Below are 14,224 nucleotides of genomic sequence, written 5' to 3'. Positions count from 1 at the left end.
AGAGTGTGATCTACGTACCATTGTAGATCAACAATGGAAGCGTTAACTTGGTTGATGTAGTCGTACGTCTCCACGGCCCGACCGATCAAGCACCGAAACCACGGCACCTCCGAGTTCTAGCACACGTTCAGCTCGATGACGATCCCCGGACTCCGATCCAGCAAAGTGTCGGGGAAGAGTTCCGTCAGCACGACGGCGTGGTGACGATCTTGATGTACTACCGTCGCAGGGCTTCGCCTAAGCACCGCTACAATATTATCGAGGACTATGGTGGAAGGGGGCACCGCACACGGCTAAGAATATGATCACGTGGATCAACTTGTGTGTCTAGAGGTTCCCCCTGCCCCCGTATATAAAGGAGCAAGGGGAGGAGGCCGGCCGGCCCTATAGGCGCGCCAAGGAGGAGTCTCCTCCTAGTAGGAGTAGGACTCCTACTAGGAGGGGGAAGGAAGTGGGGAGGGAGAGGGAAAGGGGGGCGCCGCCCCCCTCTCCTAGTCCAATTCGGACCAGGGGGGAGGAGGCGCGCGGCCCACCTTTGGCTGCCCCTCTCTCTCTCACCACTAAGGCCTATATGGCCCATTACTTCTCCCGGAGGGTTCTGGTAACCCTCCGGCTCTCTGGTTTTCTCCGAAATCACCCGGAACACTTCCGGTGTCCGAATATAGCGTCCAATATATCAATCTTTATGTCTCGACCATTTCGAGACCTCGTCATGTCCGTGATCACATCCGGGACTCCGCACAAACTTCGGTACATCAAAATATATAAACTCATCACGAAACTGTCATCGTAACGTTAAGCGTGCGGACCCTACGGGATCGAGAACAATGTAGACATGACCGAGACATGTCTCCGGTCAATAACCAATAGTGGAACCTGGATGCTCATATTGGCTCGCACATATTCTACGAAGATCTTTATCGGTCAGACCGCATAACAACATACTTTGTTCCCTAAGTCATCGGTATGTTACTTGCCCGAGATTCGATCGTCGGTATCTCAATACCTAGTTCAATCTCGTTACCGGCAAGTCTCTTTACTCGTTCGTAATACATCATCTCAACTAACTCATTAGTTGCAATGCTTGCAAGGCTTATGTGATGTGCATTACCGAGAGGGCCCAGAGATACCTCTCCGACAATCGGAGTGACAAATCCTAATCTCGAAATACGCCAACCCAACATGTACCTTTGGAGACACCTGTAGAGCTCCTTTATAATCACCCAGTTACGTTGTGACGTTTGGTAGCACACAAAGTGTTCCTAAAGTGTTCCTCCGGCAAACGGGAGTTGCATAATCTCATAGTCATAGGAACATGTATAAGTCATGAAGAAAGCAATAGCAACATACTAAACGATCGGGTGCTAAGCTAATGGAATGGGTCATGTCAATCACATCATTCTCCTAATGATGTGATCCCGTTAATCAAATAACAACTCTTTTGTTTATGGTTAGGAAACATAACCATCTTCGATTAACGAGCTAGTCAAGTAGAGACATACTAGTGACACTTTGTTTGTCTATGTATTCACACAAGTATTATGTTTCCGGTTAATACAATTCTAGCATGAATAATAAACATTTATCATGATATAAGGAAATAAATAATAACTTTATTATTGCCTCTAGGGCATATTTCCTTCACTACCAGCAGAAAGCCTGGCGCACGACGGCCCTCCGCGCGCCAAATCTGACCGGATCTGGTCGAAGACCGGCCCGCGCACATAAGTCCCAGCTCAACACCACCAAGCTCTCCATGGTGCCCCATCGGCGCCGCCGCAACCCCCCATCAGTCCCAAGCCACCGTCGGGAGCAGGCGCCGCCTCAACCACCCATCAGCCCCATGCCACCGACGGGAGCAGGCACGGCACCGCGCTGCTTTGGCCTAGATAGGGCTTGCACCCCCGCACGCCCTGCGCACTTAGCCGCCATGAGAGAGCGATGTGAGCCCCCGCCACCGTTGTCGGCCGCCCGGGCTTAACCAAGTGGCATCCTCCAGCTACAAGGGGAGGAAGAGAGGAGCGGTGAGTCCAGCGGCTAGAGTTGGTTGCCTCCTCCCGAGTCGGCCGCGCGGGGCGCGACGCGGGGGTTGTTCTCGCATGACGACAAAATACGGTCTAAGTGATGAGATGAGCGCTGGGTTGCAAACCCAAAAAATAAAAGAACAAAATAGGAATTGTAAAGAGAGATGTGGTGTTCTGCTGCTATGGCTAAGGAAATCACATATGTTGCTTCGTAGCTCGGTACAAGTGTAATTGTACTCTCATTAAATTAAATGGTTTGTGTACTTGGTGCATCTGAATACGAAAATTCTAGAGCTACGGGGTAATATGGGTGGTTTACGGGATTTCTTAACTAACTAAACCTCAACCCCTCCTGATTTTCAGGGGGTGTGGGCCCTCCACTCCTTATTCCTCCAATCAGTTTATCCCACCTAAGAGCAATTCTAGCAGACCCCACATCCGGCGCGAACCCGCATAATTCCGGCGATTATACAGGCTCGGCCCATTATTCTAGCTAGACCAGAGCCTGCATCGGTGTCCGGCCCGTAAACATTTTTGCCGCAGCCCGCAAACGCTATCCCGAACCAGTATAACTGCGAGCTTGCGAGGCAGATGCGGGTCGAAACCCTATCCCCCCGCAGCCGCGTTTGCCCCCAATTCCCCACCGCGCCGCTCGATTTGTCGCCGCCGGCGAGCCTGCGAAAGCCATGGACGACTCTGAGGATGAGGCGGAGCGCCGCCGCTGCGCCAGATCTGACGCCACCCGCAAGCGGGGGGCGCGTCGGTGGCTCAACCGCAGTACCCGGCCGCCGCCGGCCTTCGACCGCCGCGAGCTCGAGGACTTCGATCGCGAGCTCGCCCGTCACCGCCACGCCTCCTCCGGGAACTGGTCCGCGGGGAGCTCATCTGCGGGCGCATCAAGCTCGCGGCTCGTTCCGGTGAAGAGGGAGCCGGAGGAGGCCGTGCCCGAAGCGCCGCCGCACCAAGGCGTCATCGGGCCCGAGGACTACCTCCCCCCCGGGATGGAGGAGTTCCTCGAGCGCGTCGTCCTCGAGCTGTCGGCGAGGGAGAAGGAGGAGATTGAAGAGTGCATCCGGCGCGAGCTCGAATACGAGCGGCTCTTCTTCCAGACGGGCGTCACGACATCGCAGGCGCACGCATAGAAGGAGGCTGACCTGCGCGTGATGAAGGCGGAGCAGGCGAAGCTCTACGTCGACCTCGACTCCGACTGAGGGCCGCTGGTGGGCAGCTACCACAGGAGCTCCGGTGAGCTCAATTTTGTTGTAATGGTACGGTAGCGTAGGCCCTGTCTAGCATCTCTGACCTTTAATATGTATGTATGTGTTGTGTACGAACTTATGCGAAGAAGAACCATCTATGCGAGTGAGCTCCGGCGAGCTGCTGCTTAAATTTCTCGCGCGAAACAACTTTTTTTTTAATATTACGGGTTTGTTTGCAGTTTCTGTTCTGCCGCCGCATTTTTCAGTCTTTATAAACGCCCCCGTGCAAACTGTAAACACAGTTTATAGTTCGGCAAAATGTGGGGTCTGCTAGAGTTGCCCTAAGCACCTTGGTAAAGTCATTAAAAGCTTTGTATCATTGCTCATCTGAATACAACCAACCACCCAAGTGTGAGCGTACAAGTGAGGAGCTTCAGCTGTCACCGTGCCATCCCCTTCCCTTCCTTCCTTCCCCGTCCCTTCTCACTCCCCTGCCTCTCACTCACCCACTCGCGCCCGCGCACACAGAACTAGCCAAGGAAGCGAAGAGGAATTGCCATTTCGGGAAAGGAGAGGAGAATCAGATCGGGCAGATGGCCGCCGGCGACGTCGCCACCGTCTTCCTGGAGATGAGCCTCGGCACCCGCCTCGCCGTCTCATTCCCCGCCGCATCCACCACCGTCGCCGACCTCAAGCGTGCGTATTTTCTTGCTTCTGTACCTTCCTTTTTGAACTGTTCTTGCTTGTCCACGGCCGGCTGGCTGGCTTTGCGATGGTTCAATCCTCTCGCCTCTAGAACAAATCTTGGCTACTTCTCTTGATTGCAAATCAAATCAGATCAATTCGTTTCGGCCTGAGCTGACAAAACCCCAATCTTGAGTTAATTTCCTTTTTTGGCTTGTACCAGGCAGAGTGAGTCATGAGCACGCCGCATGTTTCCCCAACTATGGCCAGATCGCCGTCCAATCCGTCAAGGTACTGTCCAATCCATCACGGAATTTGGCTGATCCGTCGATTTTAATTAACATGCCCGCTGATCCATGTCAAATGCTGATGCCTTGAGCAGGTCGACCAGGGAGGCTCGTGGTTCCACCTCGCCGACTCCATGGCCGTCCGGGATGCGTTCCAGTTCCACGGGGCCAACGAAACCTGGCACCTCCAAGTAGATGCTCTGCCTCACGCTCAGCATCTCGACCAAGGATTGGCCACCGAGGGACACTCCAAGGATTCCTCTGCTGCTCACTCTGAACCAAGCTGTGAGATGCTGGCTGACCAGGTTAAAGTTGAAGTTGGAGCGGACTCTGAACCAAGCTGTGAAATGCTGACTGATCAGCTTAAAGTTGAAGTTGGAGCGGAGGAGCCATTGGTAGCCAAGGGCAAAGGAAGCAGCAACGGGGATGATCCAAAGGGATCGAAGGAAGCAGAGGCCACATCAACAGAACAGGGGGCATGTGAGAGGAAAAGGCTGCGGCCAAGGACCAGAGTTGGCAAAACACCGGTCACTAAGCGGGCGAACAGCAGCGGCAGTTCGGAGTCGGAGGAGATGGACATCAACACCGTCGGCGTCTACGCGCCGCCGTCGCAGTTCGTCGTCATGCTCAAGGAATGCCACTTTGTCACCAAGAACGGGCAGTACCTGGTGAGAGAGTCCCTCAGAGCATTACTAGTAGAGCCTTCAAACTCTCAAACCCTTAAAAATAACTGTTTTTTTTACAGTTTTCGTCGAAAAAAAGCCATAGACTAGAACCCCTTAACCCTCAAACCCTCAAATTTTTTTAAAGGTCCAACCTTTAAACCCTCTCCCAATCCTCAAAAGTAAGGGTTGGGGAGCAAAACCTATCCCAACCCTCATTTGGCAGTTATACTTGCGCGGGAGGGAAAAATCCTCCCAACTCCCGCGCGCACGCCCGCGACCGCCGCTGCTAGTCGCCCTCGTCGCCGGCGGCCGCCTTGTCGACCTCCGACGCGCAACGACAATGTCGTTCATGAGGAATATTCCGTTGTAAGGGTTGGGTTTGAGGGTTCTAATCTTTGCCCCTGTTTTTCAACCCGTAAAAGTGCATAAAAAGATCATTTTTGAATCCTTAAAATGCTAGTGAGGGTTTGAGGATTTGAGAGTTCTACTAGTAATGCTCTTACTCTGTTCGATCACACGTGCACTTTCGTCCTTGTAAGTTGTAACTAACTCCGTCGCCGCCGATCGACGCAGAACGTGCCGCGGGAGTTCAGCCTGGCGCATGGGTACGCGGAGAGGAAGAAGGTGCTGCTGCGGATGGGGGGCGAGTCGTGGACGGTGAACCTGAAGAACGTCCACAATGTGCGTCGCAAGGCCCGCACGTCGTTCCGGTACGGGTGGCACCAGTTCTGCGTCGACAACCACCTCCGCGTCGGCGAGACCTGCTTCTTCCGAGCGCTCGGCCAAGGCGGCGGCGACCGCCATGTGCTCAAGGTGGAGGTGCGCAGGCTAGATGGCAGCTACACCAGCTGATGTGTGTCCGTCTGTTGCATCAGCATAGCCGTCTCTAGCAGGGCTCTTATCTTAGAGTGCAATGCATTGCATTGTGGTAGACCAATATTAATATGCAGTTTGCTCCTTTATACTCTATGTTTCACTTGGATATGCTAGTTTTTATCAACGTCCTCATTATCTAATTAATTAGCTTTGGCTGACAATTTATTATGCTAGCTTCGTATGACAATATATTGTGCATTTGTGTTATATCTGTAGAATCTGAAAGTGTGATCTCAATTTCTGCCTCTTGATCATGCCTGTGTCTTTTTTTTTTCTATGAATCCAAATTGTTGTAGTTCACCCACAAAGAAGGTCTTTTTAGTGAAGGTCAATAGTTTTTTTTACCGTGGAAGGCCAATAGTTCACCACCATGGGAAATGTAAATGTTGTTTGTACACTTTGCATTTGTGAATGCTAGCAACAGGGTAAACTAGAAGTTTGACATCAACAGACAATGCCTTGCATAGGATTTGTTGTTGTGCGCAAAATTAGAAAGAATTCAACATATTACAATGATAAAAGGCGAAGTATCAGGTGAAAACCAGATTTCCTGATCCCAGCAGGTACATGCGATGTGACCGCCGCTGCTACACAACCATCCCTCCGCTCCTCCCAAACTTCACAAAAATTTGCACGGAGTTCACGCACAGGAGCATCTTGCACCACAAAAAAAAAATTGGAATTTTTGAATTTTACTGTTCAAGGGGTGCATCTGTGCTCGGGTTCCGGATTGAATTATCGCCGAGTGAATTGGTATGATGCAGCAAGGAAGGTCTTGATGGGCTCCATGACACCAACTTGTGAATCAACATCAGAATTGATCTAATGCAGATCCGCCTGTAGTCCAGATGCAAATTAATCATCCTTTTGAGGTCATTAGATGAGACAAATACAGCAGAACCGACTGGAAGAATGCCTGTTGACTGCTTTCAGTTCATATGGGAGGAAGTCCATTTCTTAACTCCTACCAACTGCTTTCCATTTCTTATATTCCAGAGGGAAAAAATAGAACTGGTGCAAGGAAGAAAGATGCACTTAAGCTCTTGGCCTTCCAAACATAAGCTTGTGATGCAGCAAAAGCAGATTTGCACTGAACACTGTCAAAGAGCATACAATTGCATTATCCAGAAGACACAGCGCCTGCAAGCTGCAGCAATAAATGAGTGGCATGCCTGCTATGAGATTGCTTACTTTGTGATGTGCAACTCTGACATAGCATGATCATGGTAGAAGTATATACCTTTGAAACAACTCAGTGATATGCGTTGCGTGGATATAAGTATGTGCTTAACCCAGTCATCAGTTCACATATTTTCCATCAATTTTGACCTTTAGCTTTCTTGTTGCTAGCCACCTGCATTGAGTAGCCAGAACCATGCTGCAACCGCCATGGCAGGTTATATTCAGTTCTTCCAGCGAAGGTGGCAGGCCCTTTACTGGCAGCCACAACATGCGGTGACAATTATCGATCTCCAGCTTCTTGAGGGAGGGAAGGCGGTGCAGCTCCGCAGGAAGATCTACGAGATACCTGCATTTCCAAAACTGGAGCTCTTCCAGGGACGTGATGAGCAGAAGCGCTCCCGCTTGCTCATCTGTTAGCCGTGTTGCTTCACTCTCGCAACTTCGAAGTTCTAAGCGTTGTAGGGATGTGAGCTGCTTGCAGAATGGCGTGGTAAGGACACAGGGGTCACTGGTCACAAGCTTTTCCAATTGAGGGCATAGCTCATAACCTTGCCCTGACACATGCTCTAGAAATGGTGGCAAATTGGGGGTGCTGAATAAACTCAAATGCTTAAGGAACTGGAAGCCCTCTAGTGCGGCGAGCGATGGACATCCCGAAATATACAACTCCTCCAGTGCCGTGCATGACTGTAGCTGTAGAGACTCCAAACTTCGATTGTATATTTGGAATTTTTTAAGGCAGGTGAGATTCCTTGGAAAGCATGGTTGCAGCATTGCTCGAGAATAACTGTTTATCACGAGATGTCCAAGTGATTGAGGGAGGAGACACCTTCCATTCACCTGGCCACCATTTCCATCAATATTCACCGAAGATGAGAGCAGCTCAGGGCAAGACCAAATTGTTAGCTTCTCGAGGGAGGTAAATCCAGATAAGCCTTCCTTGCTATGGCAAAATGTTAGATAAGGGGATACCCTAATTTCCATCTCCTTGAGAGAGGAGAGGACATTTAACGGAATGTGCAAGAGTCCGTCTGGAGCTGAGCTTGTCAATGAGTCATTTGAATAGCCTGATGAAGAAGCTTGCATGGTTGAGATAAGATTTGGCTGACTGTTTTCTCCCTCTTCTATTGATAACTGTGTTATCTGTGGGCAGTCCCATAAATTGAACACCATTAGAGCCGTCGCATGTCGCAGCATCAAAGATAGCCACTTCCCTGTTATACCACAAGAATGAATTCTGAGATTTTCAAGAGATGGGAGGGCAGTACAATTTGCAACTACCACATCTTCTTGGGCACACTCTGGTATATCTAGAGAGAAAAGTTTTCCACAATCGCTTATTTCCAAACTCTTTAAGGAGACTAGCTGACGAAAACCTTCAAATGGAATAGACATCAGATTCCGGCAATATCTGATACACAAGTACTTAAGACCCCTTAGATTATGGAATGCTAATATTCTGTCATCCAGTGTCCACATCTCACAAAACCACCCAGCATGTAAAGAAATTGGGCCGTTGATTTTTAATGTTTCTCCGGATGATCCCTCCATCCTTGGCAGTGTTGAAACTCTGTTGATAAAGAATTCAGAACATGTGATTGAAGGTGGAAGAGGGTGCATTACTTCCAAGTGAGGACAATCGTAGATAATTAGCTTTCTAAGACCGGGCAACCATGATTTCTGCTTGCTTTCGAATTTAATGCCCCCATCAAGCAAATCAAACACCTTCAGTGCACTACACATCTTGATATTCAGTACTCTTAAACTAGAGTTCATATTCCACAGGGAACTGCAGGAACATTTCTCCAACTTTGGCATTTCAACTAAAACCAGCTCCTCCAATGAAGGAAACGTTGCTTCCATTACTTTCTGCATGTTGCACAACGTCAACTTCGTAAGAAACGGAAGCATTTCCAAAGATGGAAGTATTTGCCATTCTCCACAATCCTCTAGATGAAGCGTCTGCAAAGAGGTAACTGAAAAATTGCTGGCAAGCCAAGTTGGGGAAGTAGTACCATTGTACCCAAATATCCGCAGATGCTTTAAGCCTGGATGTGGTTCAAGACCCTCGAGCACCTCTCTTGCTTTGCCGCTGTGATCATTATACTTCCACGACAAGCGCAGCTTTTCTAAGTGTATTTTGTCCCTCAATTTTGCTCCATCAGCCTCATCTTTAGTGGTAACATTTTCAAGTCGTGAGACACCTAGTTGCAGAAGCTCGTTCATGGACTGAAGTTGTGTTATCTCAAAGCTGCTAGTATTTTGAACCCTAAAATCATGTAGCTCCAGAAGGGATGTCATTTTACCAATGCAAGGAATGGAAGAGGATAGTCCTTCTACAACAATATGACGCAGGCTCACAAGATTATGGATACCATTAGGTATCATTGGATCAATGTATGAGCCAGTGTCTAATACTTGAAGATGGTAGAACTTGCTCAAAACTTGAGGTAAAGCCACTCCTGGCGTAGGAGCCTTCAGATAGCGAAGATGGGTAGGATTTACTAAAGTGCACACGAAGGAACTAAAATCAGAAGCTGTTGCAGACATTTGCAGCAGACGCAAATTATGTGCCTTTTTGAATATATCTTGAAAGGATTGGAAGAAGAAAGAGTCATACTGCCCAATTAACACCAGTGTCCTCAATCTTCTTACTGATGTAACTGTATTTCTCAAATTTTCTTCAAACTTGTAGCTACGTGGTATCCTTCCATCCTGATTCTTGCAGTATGCAGAGTCGGTTACTATTGACAAATGTTGTACAGTTGGCAAAATTTCATTGCACCATAGATCATCTATAATTGCACACTCATTTCTTGAAACCACCCGTCCAAAATCATGCATAAGGCCACACATAGCATAGGAAGTTTGTCTGCCTTGAAATGGCTCTTCTCTTACAACTCGATTATGGACTCTCATGACAAAAATTTCATCTCGCAAACGCGTGCTCTCATCTTTGCATTCAACTTGCTGCAAGAAGCCTAGATTCACCAAATCAGTCAGATAATCATGTCCTGTCTCCTCCAATTTCTTACCTGAGTGGTTACACTTCACAAATCCCTGTGAAATCCAAATGCGGACCAACTCATCACCAAGAAACTGATGGTTGTAGGGAAATATAGAAACGTATGAGCAACATTGTTGTAGATGGTAGGGTAGTTGATCATAGCTAAGCTTTAAAGCAGACATGATGCCCCTGCTTAGTTGCAAGGATTTCCAACATTCATTCTTCAAAATGGTACTCCAATGATCAACAGTAAGCTGCTTTCTTAATAGTTCTCCTGCAGATCCAGCTGCTAACGGGTTGCCCATTAACTTCTCTGCTATTTGATGCCCAATGATGCCTAGAGTTTGATGCTCTTCGCAGTTCTCATCACCAAATGCACATGATTTGAACAATAACCAAAAATCATCATTTGCCAAAGCACCTAAGTTGACCGGTTCGAGGGTACCTATCCTTTGTGCAACAGAGAAATCTCTAGTTGTGATAATAATCACATTGCCCTTCACACGAGTTGATAGCATTGGAGACAACAGTTTGTTCCATAGGTAATCATCCAGAGTGTCCCAGACATCATCTAAAATGAGCAGAAACCTTTCCGACTGGAACTCCATATGTACCTTCAAGATCTCCTGAAGCTTCACAAAATCATTTATTCCTTCATGACTTTCTTGAGAAATGAAGTCTAACATCTCTCTTGTAAGCCTTACTTCATCAAAGTTGTTTGACACCCATAGCCATTTCCGTTCAAACTGCTCTTTTACTGTTGGATCATTATATACGAGTTGTGTGAGAGTTGTCTTGCCAACTCCTCCAATGCCTACAATAGGCAGTACAGACACACCTTCATGTTTATCAGATGTAATCATCTTTATGATGGTGCTCATCTCTGAATCTCTCCCATACACTTTTTGCTGATTAAGACTTGATGTTGTTGGGCACATATCATTTGAGCTTGTAATAGAGGCCGATCCATGCATCTTGAGAACACCACTCACATCCTCAAGGATGTCTTGTAACTGCTGAGTTATTTCCTGTATCCTATTGAAACAATCTGCCTTGTGCCAAAGGTTAATGTTAGCTGCGGTGGTTTGTGCCAACTCCTCATCTCTTCTCCTTTTTCTGCTGAACAAATCACCAATTACAACAGGTGCAGCATTTGCAGTAGCATCACAGATGCTGCAATAAAAAGAGACATTGTAGATTGGCTATTAGAAATGCAACATTTTCTCCAATTTCTATCCGAAATGCAATATTTTTTTAACTCAAAATGCTGTGGAAAAAAGTGAAATATTGTCCAGACAAACATCATGCTATAACATGTATTCTTGTATAATTTGGTATACAAATATGCCCGTATGCATTCTGTACAAAGAGAAATTTTGTGCACTCTGAACACATACACTCTCCAATCTTCATGGTTGAAGCTGAACTGATTTGATTTATTTATGAAGGACAAATATAGCCACATCTAGCATAAAATTTTCCAAGGTTACCTGTTACCTATCAGAGCACAATGTATACGTGCAAATATTTTCTTATTTTTATTTTTACAACTCTTTTATAGAGAAAATACATTTTGAATATCGGGTGGACATCCACCCCAATGATAAAATACTTTACAACTACTAGAATCACAATAGTGGGTTGATTATATAAGTTAAAAAAACATTGAAAATGAAAACAGGTGCGTGGATGGAAATATTTAGGATCTAGAGGAAAACATATGTTACTCTTTACAATATGTACCATGAAAAATATGGCGGCTGGTCGGTTGCTCTGGGGTTCTTACAACCCTCACTCTTGACATGGTTGTTCAAGATTGACGTCCCTCTGTCGCTTCCGCACTTAACTGCTTTTTGACAGTGTTTAAACTTTGCTTTCACAGGCTTTCCGTTGTTCTCCTCTGTGATATCAAAATCACACCATGCTTTGGACCATTTCTTGCCACCACTGGTACCAAGTATATTAGCATCACCTCCCCTCGATCTCTCATCTACTCGCTCTGCTTCACGCATTCTGCCAGGATCACCCCATGCAACTGCAGAAAAAAAAAAGGTGAATTAGCATGCATGCTTGACAACCCCCCCCCCCCCACACACACACACATAGACACACGTGCACAGACACAGGGCCTTTGAGCTGTGTTTAAGTACTGGGATCAGTTGTGTTAGTATAAACCTTGTTCTGGTCTTCTGATATACTCCCTCCGTCCGGAAATACTTGTCGGAGAAATGGATGTATCTAGACGTATTTTAGTTCTAGATGCATCAATTTCTATCCATTTATGCGACAAGTATTTCCGGACTGAGGGAGTACTATGTGTTGCGCAAGTGAACAAGTTGGTTTGTGACAGTTTTCATTTGTTGGAACTGTCATGAGTGTATTACATGGGTGTTGTGTTGGATTTGGTCCAGAACAATGTATGCCAGCTCAACAAGATTGTAGAGAGTTCTGTTAAGAGTCGGTTGTGTCCATGTATAAATAAACCAGCATTTGTTGCTGGAGAAGTATAACGGAAATTTGGCATTCGTTGCCTGAAAAACTACTGTGTACATAGGTTACTCTGTTTTCTCTCCTCTGCTGTCTCTTGTTCAGTTAACTCGGTGTGGAGGACAAACACAGATTCACTTCGTGTGTGCTCGTGTGTCCGCTGGACTGAAAGAGGGAGCAGGCCGGCGGCTAACAAGTTGACCCCAATTAAATTATGAAATCCTTCACTATGTTAGTACTAATCACTGTTCATCTGTACAAGATGACCCCATCAAACTTTTTCTGCCTTGGTTCCTGCACACACGCACCTCTTTCTAGTACTAGTTGTGTTGTGGGGTGGTCACCGGCATGGAAGAAGAATGTGAAGAAGATTAGGAGAACACATTTTCACGACTCGGGAAGAAAAATAAATCTTTGGTGACTGCGTCGTGCCACATTTCGGTAGGGAGAGCGACTAGAGATTTTATCACACGCCTCTCAAAAGTTTTGATTTTGATCATATCATAGCCCACTTTTCCAATGAAATTTTGACCAGGTACAAGTAGAATAATAAAATTTTTTTTGCTTGAAAAGTAGAACAATAATTTGACCAGGCTTTTCTGTGGTAATAATTAATAATATTGCCCATTTTCTCTTTGCCCATTTGTTATGTGCCTATTTGATGAGCAAGGCAGTTCGGCTGATCCAAACCCGAACTAAAGAAAGAAACACAGATGCGAACACTTAACGACACATTGTCCAGTGCTCTCTCGGTTCCTTTTTTCCACATGGTATTGACTAATGACTATTGAGTGCTATTTGGGCCTACTTGTTTCACTGCTATTGAGTGCATTAGTGAGCTGCCATTTTCTCTAGGGACAGAGTTATCCGGGGCCTATTTAGAGAAGACTGAAGGGTAGAAAAAAGAGCAGAACAGTTGCTGTCTTGCCCGGTGACATTTTTATCAAATTGACATGGTAAATGCGCATATGATCCAAGTGCAAACTAGTGCCAGGCATGTGATGAAATCCCTCTTCGTACCGCATATGATGGATCTACAGGGGTTACGCGTACCTTCTTGGACCTGCTGTTGGAGCCTGCAGTAGTCGAGGTCGTCGACCACATCGTCGGCTTCGTAGAGTAGGTCCATGAGGCGAGCGAGAGACCGGGCCAGCGGCTCGTTCACGGCCGCCCGCCCCCTCATGGCGCTGACCGCCGCATCGACCCTCTCGACCTCGCACCGGAGCCTCTCGATGTCGTCAGCAAGCCCGGCTTGGCGGATCCACGCATCCAGCTTGTCGATTCGGAGTGTTCCGAGGATGGCCTGCACCAGCCACCCAATCGCGGCCTCCATCAGATCCGGCAGAAGCGGTTGTTCGCCGGAGGATGGTCAGTGGAGGAAAGTGCAGGGATGGGGAAGAAGAGCAGAGCACTCGGGCCGAGGAGAGCAATATACAATGCAGCGGCGACTTCCCTTTTTTTCAGTGAGATGAACTTCAGCGCGAAGTTCTTTTTTCCTTTGATTGAAATTCGGACAAAACAAATGAGGAGGTACAGGATTTACGGCGCACAAGTGCGGGGCACGCGCTTTTATGGGCCGTTGATCTGCGCCAAGATTCGTACATATGTTTATGTATATGGTCTTTTTATGTTGTATAAGACTTTGTATATGTCTGTAATGTTATGTAGTATATCTAATCGTATATTGGTTTATTTGTGGGGCCAGATAACTATATGTATACAAGTCCGAAGAAAAGCGATTCATTCGCAGCACAGGTCGTGAGATCGAGGTGCCCTTAGCTCCATCTCCACGTCCAGAGACCAGGGAGCTTCT

General features: G+C 47.1%; 1 protein-coding gene and 1 pseudogene across 1 annotated transcript; one reads left to right on the top strand and one right to left on the bottom strand.

Moving 5' to 3' along the window:
- Nucleotides 1-3,635: 3,635 nt before the first annotated feature.
- Nucleotides 3,636-5,973, top strand: LOC125534103. The gene is made up of 4 exons (XM_048697399.1): nt 3,636-3,919; nt 4,131-4,198; nt 4,290-4,862; nt 5,433-5,973. Exons 1-4 carry the CDS (start codon nt 3,817-3,819, stop codon nt 5,709-5,711), a joined length of 1,023 nt encoding a protein of 340 aa, XP_048553356.1. The 5' UTR covers nt 3,636-3,816; the 3' UTR covers nt 5,712-5,973.
- A 250-nt stretch (nt 5,974-6,223) lies between these two features.
- Nucleotides 6,224-13,902, bottom strand: LOC125539737 (annotated as a pseudogene).
- Between the last annotated feature and the right edge of the window lie 322 nt (nt 13,903-14,224).

The sequence above is a fragment of the Triticum urartu genome, chromosome 2 (assembly GCF_003073215.2).
Source record: "Triticum urartu cultivar G1812 chromosome 2, Tu2.1, whole genome shotgun sequence".
NCBI classification, from domain to species: Eukaryota; Viridiplantae; Streptophyta; class Magnoliopsida; order Poales; family Poaceae; genus Triticum; species Triticum urartu.
Note: the sequence above shows the minus strand (reverse complement) of the source record. Positions and strands in the feature narration are given on the sequence as shown.

Coding starts and splice junctions, on each gene's coding strand:
- LOC125534103 (XM_048697399.1), top strand. CDS start 3,817: ATGGCCGCCGGCGACGTCGCCACCGTCTTCCTGGAGATGAGCCTCGGC. Junction 4,199..4,289: donor TCGCCGTCCAATCCGTCAAG/GTACTGTCCAAT, acceptor TGCCTTGAGCAG/GTCGACCAGGGAGGCTCGTG. Junction 4,863..5,432: donor CCAAGAACGGGCAGTACCTG/GTGAGAGAGTCC, acceptor CGATCGACGCAG/AACGTGCCGCGGGAGTTCAG.